This window comes from Nerophis lumbriciformis, linkage group LG07 (genome assembly GCF_033978685.3).
Source record: "Nerophis lumbriciformis linkage group LG07, RoL_Nlum_v2.1, whole genome shotgun sequence".
In the NCBI taxonomy this organism is placed as follows: Eukaryota; Metazoa; Chordata; class Actinopteri; order Syngnathiformes; family Syngnathidae; genus Nerophis; species Nerophis lumbriciformis.
Window position 1 is genome coordinate 9,869,360 of NC_084554.2, and position 13,141 is coordinate 9,882,500.

Genomic DNA, 13,141 nt, shown 5'->3' on the forward strand with positions numbered 1-13,141 from the left:
AAACCTACTTACATTTTTGTTTTTGCTTTGACATATTACATTGTGCTTTTTAATGTACAACAGAGTAGCTCTGTGATAGATATATCTTTACAATGCAACAGAACTGTAATCTATTAGTTAAAGTTAAAGTTAAAGTACCAATGATTGTCACACACACACTAGGTGTGGCGAAATCATTCTCTGCATTTGACCCATCACCCTTGATCACCCCTTGGGAGGTGAGGGGAGCAGTGAGCAGCAGCGGTGGCTGCGCCCGGGAATAATTTTTGGTGATTTAACCCCCAATTCCAACCCTTGATGCTGAGTGCCAAGCAGGGAGGTAATGGGTCACGTTTTTATAGTCTTTGGTATGACTCGGCCGGGGTTTGAACTCCCAACCTACCGATCTCAGTGTGGACACTCTAACCACTAGGCCACTGAGTAGGTATAAGTGATTATGCTCGAGATGACATGTTATACACTTTTAAAGACGCATCTTTATTTTCTTCTTACATTATGCCTTTTGGCTCTTTATGGATTTTTGTTGGGTTTTTATTTATTTGTTTTTTAATCCTGACGCCTGCCACAGGCCCACAAAAAATGAGCTAGGTTACGAAAATAGCCGCCAGGCCGCACTTTAGACACACCTGGTTTATGCATTTCTCTGGTAAAGCAAAGTGTTACCAAACAACGGAACAGTTTAGTTTAGTTTATTAAGGATCCCCATTAGTCTACACCGCAGTGAAGACTATTCTTCCTGGGGTCCAGGCAAAAAACATCACACAATCCAAAACAAAAGATTACAATGCAGTACAACATGATCAAATAATAAAATGTTGTAATTCAAAAATAGCAACAACAAAGAACCAAAAAAACCAATAACTTTGAGTTTAGATAAAAAGAACAATAGATATATATATTTTTGCAAAAATAAAACAAAGAACCAATGGCCTAAATTATACACATTAGTGTACCAAAGACAAACAATAAGTGTCTCCAGGCGCTGTCTTTTTAGCACAATCGCTAGTCATGGCTCCTGCTAGTCAAAGGCTAAGCTGCACGCTTGTAGAGTTACTTGGCAAACTTCCACGCCTCGCCTTACACGACGGAGGTCTTGCACACTCCCTGTTCTACTTACTGGATCTCCGCTCTCGCGACGAATAGTTTGTCTTTTGTGACCGCTTGTATTTGTATATGCATGACTCAAGAACAACTTCCTGTCATTCACTTTATTGTTTACTATGTGAGAATTTGGTACGGCTCTTTAGTAAACTGAAGACTGCGTACAAAAAAATCTGAGTTTGTATACATCTATCGTTACATCTAAGGGACTCAGAGTCTGATCTACTTCGATCCAAACAACACATTCTAAATAGCGTAAGCAAAGTTATAACATTGTGTGTATTATTAGTGGGCGTGTTGTGTGTGATCTAATAAGACTGTGTGTACAATTGGTAGCAAGTAGAGATGGCTTTTTTGCCGATATCCGATATTCCGATATTGTCCAACTCTTAATTACCGATTCCGATATCAACCGATACTGATATATACAGTCGTGGAATTAACACATTATAATGCCTAATTTTGTTGTGATGCATTGCTGGATGCATTAAACAATGTAACAAGGTTTTCCAAAATAAATCAACTCAAGTTATGGAAAAAAATGCCAACATGGCACTGCCATATTTATTATTAGTCACAAAGTGCATTATTTTTTTTTAGCATGCCTCAAAACAGCAGCTTGGAATTTGGGACATGATCTACCTGAGAGAGCATGAGGAGGTTGAGGTGGGGGGGTAGGGGGTAGAGGAGGCTGTAGCGTCCCGAAAGAGTTAGTGCTGCAAGGGGTTCTGGGTATTTGTTCTGTTGTGTTTATGTTGTGTTACGGTGCGGATCTTCTTCCGAAATGTGTTTGTCATTCTTGTTTGGTGTGGGTTCATAGTGTGGCGCATATTTGTAACAGTGTTAAAGTTGTTTATACGGCCACCCTCAGTGTGACCTGTATGGCTGTTGACCAAGTATGCATGCATTCACTTGTGTGTGTGAAAAGCCGTAGATATTATGTGATTGGGCCGGCACGCAAAGGCAGTGCCTTTAATGTTTATTGGCGCTCTGCACTTCTCTCTACGTCCGTGTACCACTCCGTACAGCGGCGTTTTAAAAAAAGTCGTACATTTTACTTTTTCAAACCGATACCGATAATTTCCGATATTACATTTAAAAGCATTTATCGGCCGATAGTATCGTCAGTCCGATATTATCGGACATCTCTAGTAACAAGATAACAGGATTTTGCATGCACTACTGGCATTATGTGCCCATGGAGACACTCATTTCTCTTCCACATAAATGTTATTCTCTCCAACCTGTGCTGTTTTGCAGTGTTGTTGTACAGGCAGCACACATCTACAATATGCAGGCATGTGAAAAGTCTGCGAAAACAAAATATCACTTCTTTAAATGAAATATCAGTAAAAATACAACCTTAACAAAATTTGTTGAAAGCTGGCCTCAGTGCCTTAACGCCGCACTGAGTTGCAGGACGGGGAGATGATCTCAGAGCACCAAAACAAGTTTGCTAGTTTGCAAACCATCTAGCGAGCTTACTTGCTGTTGCCTTCGTTTGCTCTCCGAGCCACACCATATATGGCTGTCTACTTGCTGCTAATCATATTTGGATGATTATATTCCGAACACTATTGGTTCTGAACAGTATTGGACTAACTGTGTGTGTGTGTGTGTGTGTGTGTGTGTGTGCGTGTGCGTGTGCGTGTGTTTTTACTAACAAGACATCATGGCGGAGCCGAAGCCAAGTTTCTTGACATGGAGAAATTCTCACTACTTTTCTTTTGTCGAGCAAGAAGAAAAGAACATTTTAGTTAAATGTAAGTTGTGTTTTGGATCACTGATCCCATCTACTGCCCAAAACAGCAATTCAAATCTGCTGAAACAGCTACAAAAGCAACATGCTTCGACGAAGCTAGTAAAGAGAGACACACAGCGGCTGGATTTTAACGGAGGGACTGCTAGCCAGGACAACATTGATAGAGCCATTGCAGCGTATGTGCTAGAACACATGCAGGCTATTTCTACAGTAGATTCACCCGCTTTCAGGCAGCTAATTAGCATGATACCGGCGTCAAACGGAAAATGGCACGAAAACATTTTCCAAGTTCCTGGACATAGTGGACACTGAGCACATAAACATGGAAAGCAACCTAAAGAAGATGCTCCAAACTCTGCCTCTGCTCATCATTCAGCACTGAAGATACACACTCTGTCAATTCTCTTATATACTCTTTCGTTCTAGACTTCTAGAGTGTTTGATTATCACATCACTCTAAATGTATAGACTATAAAGTTCACAAACATAAAGAGGGATCCTAGTGGGCCAGGCCAATCTTTCCTTTTCTCTAAACTAAAACTGGGGAAATGGGTAGAGTGTTCTGGGCTTCACTGAAGACATGATTTTATTTCACAATTCCTTGAGAGAAAAAAATGCCTGGTGAGGCGTGTGTATAGCAGTGTGTGTGCGGTATATAGTGACAGGACATATAATCATGTCATGTGTGCCTTCCTTGGGTGAAGCCAGGTTTACAGCTATGTTGTGACATGTTGTGACATGTTATTATGCGGTTTGTTACTTATGTATGTTATGTTGCAGCTATTTAAAATAGTTTTGTCAATTTGTTCTGGCCCAAAATAAATTGGCCCTTTGAAACATATCTTTGTTTTTGTGTGTTGTATGTAGACCACATTGCTTAGCAGAGTTCAGTGGTGCAAATGCATGTCAAGTTGATCAACAGATTGTATTATTCTCCAGTGCAATAACAGTACTGAAATGAAGGCTAAAAGGGCATTAATGGGAGCCTTAAAAAAAGAAGTAACTAGTTACTTTTCACAGTAACGCATTACTTTTTGGTGTAAGTAACTGAGTTGGTAACTGAGCTACTTTTGAAATAAAGTAACTAGTAACTGTAACTAGTTACTGGTTTTCAGTAACTAACCCAACACTGGTATTGAACTAGTTGTGTTTGTAGAGTATTTATTAGGACTTTGGACTTTCAGTGAGAAGGTATATTTTTGACATGAGGGATTGTAAACTGAGGTCACAACAAATATAAGGGAAACACTGTTACATGTATTTAACCCCAAACACTGCTATGACCACAGCAGTATAATAGCTCCTATTAAATCAAAGTTTCTCTGTGTGGGTTAGACATCCGGCGTTTGCACACGTGGCAGTGGTGCGCAAGAAAGACGAGAGAAGAAAGCTGAAGGGCACCACCTGCAAAGAATGTGAAGTTGTAAGTCCAATATTCCACACACAGCTTTTTTGTGTGCCAATCCAAGTCTAACAAGATGCTCGCTCCTCCAGTATTACGCCCATCTCCCAGAGGAGGAGAAGCAGAAGAAGCTGTCCGAATGCTCTCGGCACCGCCATCGCTTTATTCCGCCCAACACTCCGGAAAATTTCTGGGAAGTCGGATTCCCGTCGACTCAGACGTGCATTGAAAGAGGTCACTCTGTCTTTACACTTTGGAGACCATCTATTGTTCCTGTGAAATTCTAACCCATTGCCATAACAAATCTGGTTGTAGGTTATATAAAGGAGGAGAAGATCCCGCCGTCTCGTTTACGAAGAAAGCAACCTTTTGCTGCGCTTTTCTCCCCAAAGAATAGCCAGAAGGACAGCTAACAAGTTAGTGTGTTCACCAAGGAGCTCAATCAAGCTCTTTTTGTGCACTGACTCTATGTACACGCACTACTTTTTCACCTTTGCTCCTTTACTCGGCATATAAGATTGAGATGTGCTCAATAAATAAAACATAAGTGAATTAAGTTTTCTGGTTGCTAATTCATAACTTGTATCATTAGGTATAAGTAAAGGTGCAAAATAGGCCACATTTTATTTTATCTGTAGCTTATTAAAGCACTGTTTATGAAGTAAAAAATATGAAAATACACACTACTTTTGTCACCTTTGCTCATTTACTCTGCATATAAGATTGAGACATGCTGATAAAATAAAACATAAGTGAATTAAGTTTTTTCTGGTTGCTAATTCTTAAATTGTATCATTTAGAATAAGTAAAGGTGCAAAATAGGCCCCATGTTAAACATTGTATTTGCTCTGTAGCTTATTAAAGCACTGTTTATAATGTAAAAAAAAAAAGAAGTGAAAATACACAGTACTTTTTTCACCTTTGCTCAATTACTCTGCATATAAGATTGAGACATGCTGATAAAATAAAACATAAGTGAATTAGGTTTTCTGCTTGCTACTTCATAACTTGTAAAGGTGCAAAATAGGCCACATGTAAACATTTTATTTGGTCTGTAGCTTATTAAAGCACTGTTTATGAAGTAAAAAAATATGAAAATACACACTACTTTTTTCACCTTTGCTCAATTACTCTGCATGTAAGATTGAGACATGCTGACAAAATAAAACATAAGTGAATTAAGTTTTTTGGTTGCTAATTCTTAACTTGTACCATTTGGAATAAGTAAAGGTGCAAAATAGGCCACATGTAAATATTTTAATTGGTCTTCAGCTTATTAAATACTGTTTATGAAGTAAAAAAATATGAAAATACAATACTTTTTTCACCTTTGCTCATTTACTCTGCATATAAGATTGAGACATGCTGACAAAATAAAACATAAGTGAATTAAGTTTTCTGCTGCGAATTCATAACTTTTAAAGGTGCAAAATAGGCCACATGTTAACATTTTATTTGGTCTGTAGCTTATTAAAGCACTGTTTATGAAGTAAAAAATATATGAAAATACACACTACTTTTTTCACCTTTGCTCATTTACTCTGCATATAGAATTGAATCATGCTGACAAAATAAAACATAAGTGAAATAAGTTTTCTGCTTGCTAATTCATAACTTGTATCATTTGGAATAAGTAAAAGTGCAAAATATACCCCATGTACACATTTTATTTGGTCTGTAGCCTATTAAAGCACTGTTTCTGATGTAAAAAAAAAATGAAAATACATATTTAGTACATTTGTTTAGGAAGTGCAATATGTTGAGTTGTCTTTTTTTTTTTGGTATTACTGCGCTTCTCTCTCGGAATACACCAGCACAGCTTCGCTCACATGACTGACGGCCACACTGCAATCAGACAAGAATTAGTAGGCAAATTAAAAAACAGGGGGAAAATAAAAAAATAAAAAAACATATACCGGTACAGTGCAAGCCAAAAGTTTGGACACACCTCATTTCAATGTGTTTTCTTTATTTTCATGACTATTTACATTGTAGATTGTCACTGAAGGCATCAAAACTATAACACCTGTGAAGTGAAAACCCTTTCAGGTGACTACCTCTTGAAGCTCATTGAGAGAATGCCAAGAGTGTGCAAAGCAGTAATCGGAGCAAAGGGTGGCTATTTTGAAAAAAACTAGAATATAAAACATGTTTTCAGTTATTTCGCCTTTTTTTGTTAAGCACATAACTCCACATGTGTTCATTCATAGTTTTAATGCCTTCAGTGACAATCTACAATGTAAATAGTCATGAAAATAAAGAAAACGCATTGAAATGTGAAGGCGTATCCAAACTTTTGGCCTGTGCTGTATATTAATTACATGATAAAAAACACATTGTCCACTCACCAAATAATAGATGCAGTGTTCATGTCCATGTAGAAAATAAGAGGAGCAACGAACATGGCAGTAATCTGTGACATGTTGGGAAAACCAGCACATAATTACCTGTTGTGCAGAACTATTACACTGCGTACAAATGAAATATTTACCTTGGACAAAAAAATCCACAGTGCAAAGTGCTGGAGCGAGAATCCACTTTTGAGTTTGAATGTCGCTAAAAGCAGCATAAAGCCCAGCAAGGCACTACGGAGTGACATAAGCAAGTCATTATAAAAGCACCATTAACTCTCCTAATAATCTGTCACTTCACTAACTTCTTGTGTCTATTACATCGCAGGTGTAAATAGTGCTTAGTGCTTCACCTGGCACAGCAGCCACAGCTGAACGCATAGGACTGAAGAGAGGGGAACTCCAAGGCACTTGTGAGGTCACCTAATGGAGGAACAGTGCGGTCAGTGTAAAAGTAAACAACTTCACATTGCCAATGTAACTATACCTGACAAAAGTTAGGATGTCCTAACATTTTACCAAACAGTTGTTTTTAAATATTATTTAAAAATATTTTGCTAATCTATGCAAAAATAAGATTGCAGTCCTGTGTGGAAACACTGTTATATCTATTCTAAAGTTAGGGTTGCGTGATAGAGATGATATAAATGATATACATTTGTCCGACGATAAGAGTTTTTAATACTATCTATTAGGGATGTCCGATAATATCGGATTGCCGATATTATCGGCCGATAAATGCTTTAAAAATGTAATATCGGAAATTATCGGTATCGGTTTCAAAATTATCGGTATCGGTTTCAAAAAGTAAAATTTATGACTTTTTAAAACGCCGCTGTGTACACGGACGTAGGGAGAAGTACAGAGCGCCAATAAACCTTAAAGGCACTGCCTTTGCGTGCTGGCCCAGTCACATAATATCTACAGCTTTTCACACAACACACAAGTGAATGCCATGCATACTTGGTCAACATCCATACAGGTCACACTGAGGGTGGCCGTATAAACAACTTTAACATTGTTACAAATATGCGCCACAATGTGAATCCACACCAAACAAGAATGACAAACACATTTCGGGAGAACATCCGCACCGTAACACAACAGAACAAATACCCAGAACCCCTTGCAGCACTAACTCTTCCGGGACGCTACAATATACACCCCCCCCCCCCCCCCCCCCCACCTCAACCTCCTCATGCTCTCTCAAAGAGAGCATGTCCCAAATTCCAAGCTGCTGTTTTGAGACATGTTAAAAAAAATAATGCACTTTGTGACTTCAATAATAAATATGGCAGTGCCATGTTGGCATTTTTTTTCCATAACTTCAGTTGATTTATTTTGGAAAACCTTGTTACATTGTTTAATGCATCCAGCGGGGCATCACAGCAAAATTAGGCATAATAATGTGTTAATTCCACGACTGTATATATCGGTATCGGTTGATATCGGAATCAATAATTAAGAGTTGGGCAATATCGGAATATCGGATATCGACAAAAAAGCCATTATCGGACATCTCTACTATCTATATCTATATAATGCATGTTGATGACATTCTAGCTGTGTCCTGCAAATTTGCCAGCAACAAGCCAGCAAACGCGTCTTTACCGCAATGCGGCGACTGTCCCTCCAGAGTGCAGTAAAGCCGCTTTTAAATCCCCAATCCTCGTCTCCATAGTGGCAAATAATGTAATTTTCTTACAAGTGTCATTCCGCAGAAGATTAGGAATAGCTAAACATGCTACACGACACACCGCAAGACAGAGCTGGGCAAATATTTTGACTCGGGGAGGCCACATTGAGAGAAAAAATGTCTGGGGGGGGCCAATGTGTATGTGTGTATAAATGATATATAAAGATAAAGTACTAATGACTCTCACACACACGAGGTGTGGTGAAATGATTATCTGCATTTGACCCATCACCCTTGATCACCCCCTGGGAGGTAAGGGGAGCAGTGAGCAGCAGCGGTGGCCACGCCCGGGAATCATTTTTGGTGATTTAACCCCCAATTCCAACCCTTGACGCTGAGTGCCAAGCAGCTATTTTTTTTATAGTCTTTGGTATGTACACATTTAGCTGTAAAAATCTGCTGTACAGTATGTGTGTTGAGGTCCCTTTTCTTCATGAACACTAACACCAAAAGTCACAATGTCCGATAGAGTTCTAAAAAAAAGTTATCACAGACCACCTCAAAAAAACGGAATGTAATTAAACAGTTTTTTTACTGAATGGGACACCCAAAATGTACATTCAAATAAAGTGGGATTTACAAGATTAAGTATGAACAATAAAAGACTGAATATTAACAACATATGAACATCAGACCAGCTCCTCCATTGTTGTGTATCTTTTACAATCAAGCAAAACACAACAAAAATGTAACAAACAGCAAAATATGAATGCAAAGTGTAATAAACACCTACAATATGATATATTATCACGTAAAAATGTGCTTCCGCATCTGTTTCTGACACAAGCGTTCGGGGCTGGCTGCTCTGAAAACAAACCCCGCCCACTCTGCTTTGTTCCTGATCTGAGCTGCTGTGACGTAGATTACCCTAATAACTCCTATAACACCCAAAAGAGCAGATTTCAACCATTGAAATACTTTCTATAGTTCAAGACTTACGGCCATTTAAAAACAGCACTGCACATCACAATGGTGGCTACAGTTTTGATGTTAATGGTCGAAACATTTTTTGTGGAATGTCCGTTGGGCCGGATAGAAAATCTTAATGGGCCGCATGTGGCCCCCGGGCCGTATTTGGCCCAGGTCTGCCGTAGGAGGATATTCTAACTGCTAAACGCAAGCTATTTGATTACATTATACTAATATTGACAGTAACGATACCAATCTAAATGATCAGTATATGGTCGATACTGCAGTGTTTACGTCGATATATTTTTTTATCATCAAAATTTTTGTTGTTGTTTACAAACTCAGGAGAAAGTCCCTGGACAAAAAACAAATAATTAAAATATTTTATTGATATTTTTACACGGCCATACTTGTCTTTTTGTCTGATTTATAATTATGATTTAATCATTCGACATTGAACATTTAAAGTATCAGCATTGGAATGACATACTGCGCCTGTAACTACATGGTGTTGGATTGATTATTACTTTTTAACAGAAGTGTAGACAGAACCAGAAATATTAACAGTAAATCAGCAAGTACATTAACATTAGTTTTGAGCAAATAAAACAGAAAAATATGTTACTGCGTATGTCAGCAGCCAAATTAGGAGCCTTTGTAACCTGTTTTGAAATGGTTCTATCAATTTTTATATGCCAAAAAATGCATCATGGTATATATCGTCAATGCAGAAGGCTGCAATTTTTACCGCAATGTACTTTTTAGGCTATATCGAAGCCCCATTCCTATCTAAAGTGGATCCAAGTTTTATTCCTACTGTGTGGTCCCTTTAGGATTATTCTCACCTGTCGGGTGAGCAGCCATTGTCAGCAGCAGCACGCTGTTAAAACATGCTTGTTTTAGTCTCTAGTTGTTATTAAAAGTTGTATTAAAAATATTTTTTTCTTACCTGAACAAGTAGTTAACACATTGCTGCTCAATGTCGCTGCAACAGAAAAGATCATTTTAGGTGATATGTTACTCGAATTAGACCAGGGGTGTCCAAACTTTTTGACTTGGGGGGCCGCATTGGGCTAAAAAAAAAGTTAAAGTTTTGTATTCAATCAGAATTATCAAGCAGCGAAAATGCAGTGTTTTGCATTTTCCCATCATGCTTTGTAATGGGTTTAATTTAGATTTTTTTTTTTTACAGTGAATTAACTTTTTTTTTATATAATATCCACAAAGTTCAGTTACCATTTCTGTTGACATTTTGTGTTGGTTGGATTTTTTTTATATACCATGACTAGGGAAGGTTGTTTGCATTGGGTCATATAAATAAATGCTGTGGATTCAGTGGATAACAAAAGGTCATTGACCAGGAAAAACTGTTGTCCATCACATGGTGACAAACTAGCGGCGTTAAACTCTTAAAATGAATGCAATCTCCATGAGGGCATGTGATCTTTCCGTCTATAGTCGAAAATCTGTCTTTTTTATCGCTGTAAAAATATTAAAAAAATATTTTCCTTTTTTCTGACCTACAATGTGTGTTAAAATCCTGATCCGTCTCTTTGCCATACCTGCCATCAACTACAGTTTTCCCGTAATGAGTACGGTTTTTGATAATCCAGTGGTAAAAACGACAGTTTTCCATTAAAAATTATCAACTTAAAAATTGAAGCTACGTAGCGAAGCAACTCCACGGGCAGGGGACTAAAAATATACGGGAAACATCAATGACGATTGGTTGGTTTGCGTATAGGAACATCCGTGATTGTTTGGGTGTTTACTATGATGAGTCACTATTGGTTAAGATTAGTGCAAAACATTACGGACAGGCCAATCAGAGGCAAGATAGGGCGGGTCATGGAACCAGGAAGGGAAATCACACTCCTCAGCCTTCCCGGTAAGGTCTATTCAGGTGTACTGGAGAGGAGGCTACGCCGGATAGTCGAACCTCGGATTCAGGACGAACAGTGTAGTTTTCGTCCTGGTCGTGGAACTGTGGACCAGCTCTATACTCTCGGCAGGGTCCTTGAGGGTGCCTGGGAGTTTGCCCAACCAGTCTACATGTGCTTTGTGGACTTGGAGAAGGCATTCGACCGTGTCCCTCGGGAAGTCCTGTGGGGAGTGCTCAGAGAGTATGGGGTATCGGACTGTCTGATTGTGGCGGTCCGCTCCCTGTACGATCAGTGTCAGAGCTTGGTCCGCATTGCCGGCAGTAAGTCGGACACGTTTCCAGTGAGGGTTGGACTCCGCCAAGGCTGCCCTTTGTCACCCATTCTGTTCATAACTTTTATGGACAGAATTTCTAGGCTCAGTCAAGGCGTTGAGGGGATCCGGTTTGGTGGCTGCAGGATTAGGTCTCTGCTTTTTGCAGATGATGTGGTCCTGATGGCTTCATCTGGCCAGGATCTTCAGCTCTCACTGGATCGGTTCGCAGCCGAGTGTGAAGCGACTGGGATGAGAATCAGCACCTCCAAGTTTGAGTCCATGGTTCTCGCCCGGAAAAGGGTGGAGTGCCATCTCCGGGTTGGGGAGGAGACCCTGCCCCAAGTGGAGGACTTCAAGTACCTCGGAGTCTTGTTCACGAGTGAGGGAAGAGTGGATCGTGAGATCGACAGCCGGATCGGTGCGGCGTCTTCAGTAATGCGGACACTGTATCGATCCGTTGTGGTGAAGAAGGAGCTGAGCCGGAAGGCAAAGCTCTCAATTTACCGGTCGATCTACGTTCCCATCGTCACCTATGGTCATGAGCTTTGGGTTATGACCGAAAGGACAAGATCATGGGTACAGGCGGCCGAAATAAGTTTCCTCCGCCGGGTGGCGGGGCTCTCCCTTAGAGATAGGGTGAGAAGCTCTGCCATCCGGGAGGAGCTAAAAGTAAAGCTGTTGGTCCTCCACATGGAGAGGAGCCAGATGAGGTGGTTCGGGCATCTGGTCAGGATGCCACCCGAACGCCTCCCGAGGGAGGTTTTTCGGGCACGTCCGACCGGTAGGAGGCCATGGGGAAGACCCAGGACACGTTGGGAAGACTATCTCTCCCGGCTGGCCTGGGAACGCCTCGGGATCCCCCGGGAGGAGCTGGACAAAGTGGCTGGGGAGAGGGAAGTCTGGGCTTCCCTGCTTAGGCTGCTGCCCCCGCGACCCGATCTCGGATAAGCGGAAGAAGATGGATGGATGGAGTTTGAACGTTAAGTATCTTGTTTTTTCAGTGTGTTAAATTGAATATCATTGTATTCTGTTTTTATTTACGATTTAAAAAGATGTGTCAACTTCACTGGTTTTGTAGAATAAACATTATTTGTACTCTTTATGATTTTTGCATTTGGAGCAGTTAGAAGTGGAGAGGGAGTCGAAAAGACAGGAATTGACTATGAAATCCAAGGCAGAATCCACTAAAGCGGAAACAAAAAGGAAAATGCCCCCCTTGTCACCCCACCCAGGGCGCTGCCCTGGACCTGGCTGGGGACCTGTGGCCCCCAGAACCCTGGCTTAGTTTCAGTCTTTTTCATTAAGTTCAAATCACATGCCTGTTATTAAAACCCATGACAATCTCGCGGGCCAATTGGAAGAGTTTGGACACCCCTGAATCTGACCAAATTTGGCTGACGCTTACCTCAAATTACTGGGTATGCTGCGGACTTTAAACGCCCCGTAAGCGCCTGGAAAATGCAACATGGTCACGTCTGAGGGTCCTTTTTTAAAGTGACCTCATAAGAAGACTTACCAACACAGACGAGATGAGCGAGGGCCCACATGTAACCGCTGAGGTCAAACTAGAAAGTGAACGTTTGTGCTCAGTCATTGACACGTGTCTTTAATATTAGTGTAGTATATAAATATATAGTTACCTGTGGATCGTAGGCAGGGAGGTAAATGGCTGAAAACAGCATGAGACAAATGCTGAAAGAGGGAAACAGATTGTGAGCTTTACT

The 13,141-nt window shown here is 40.2% G+C and overlaps 1 protein-coding gene and 1 long non-coding RNA gene across 3 annotated transcripts in view; one reads left to right on the plus strand and one right to left on the minus strand.

The window, feature by feature from the left end:
- Window positions 1–4,193: 4,193 nt before the first annotated feature.
- On the plus strand, window positions 4,194–4,945 carry LOC133609279 (uncharacterized). The gene is made up of 3 exons (XR_009815694.2): window positions 4,194–4,286; window positions 4,358–4,499; window positions 4,581–4,945. It is a non-coding gene; the product is annotated as an uncharacterized lncRNA (long non-coding RNA).
- A 909-nt stretch (window positions 4,946–5,854) lies between these two features.
- Window positions 5,855–13,141, minus strand: part of tmem241 (transmembrane protein 241) — a 17,871-nt gene continuing 10,584 nt past the window's right edge. Inside the window, exons 8-16 of one of the 2 annotated variants that reach the window (XM_061964786.2) lie at window positions 13,058–13,109; window positions 12,934–12,982; window positions 12,823–12,868; window positions 10,171–10,206; window positions 10,067–10,101; window positions 6,970–7,039; window positions 6,757–6,850; window positions 6,614–6,678; window positions 5,855–6,110 (exon numbers count right to left, since the gene is read on the minus strand). In XM_061964786.2, coding sequence (XP_061820770.1) covers window positions 6,050–6,110; window positions 6,614–6,678; window positions 6,757–6,850; window positions 6,970–7,039; window positions 10,067–10,101; window positions 10,171–10,206; window positions 12,823–12,868; window positions 12,934–12,982; window positions 13,058–13,109 — 508 coding nt within the window. In that variant the 3' untranslated portion in view covers window positions 5,855–6,049. The remainder of the gene's footprint in view (window positions 6,111–6,613; window positions 6,679–6,756; window positions 6,851–6,969; window positions 7,040–10,066; window positions 10,102–10,170; window positions 10,207–12,822; window positions 12,869–12,933; window positions 12,983–13,057; window positions 13,110–13,141) is intronic. The other variant, XM_061964787.1, reaches the window with a different exon arrangement.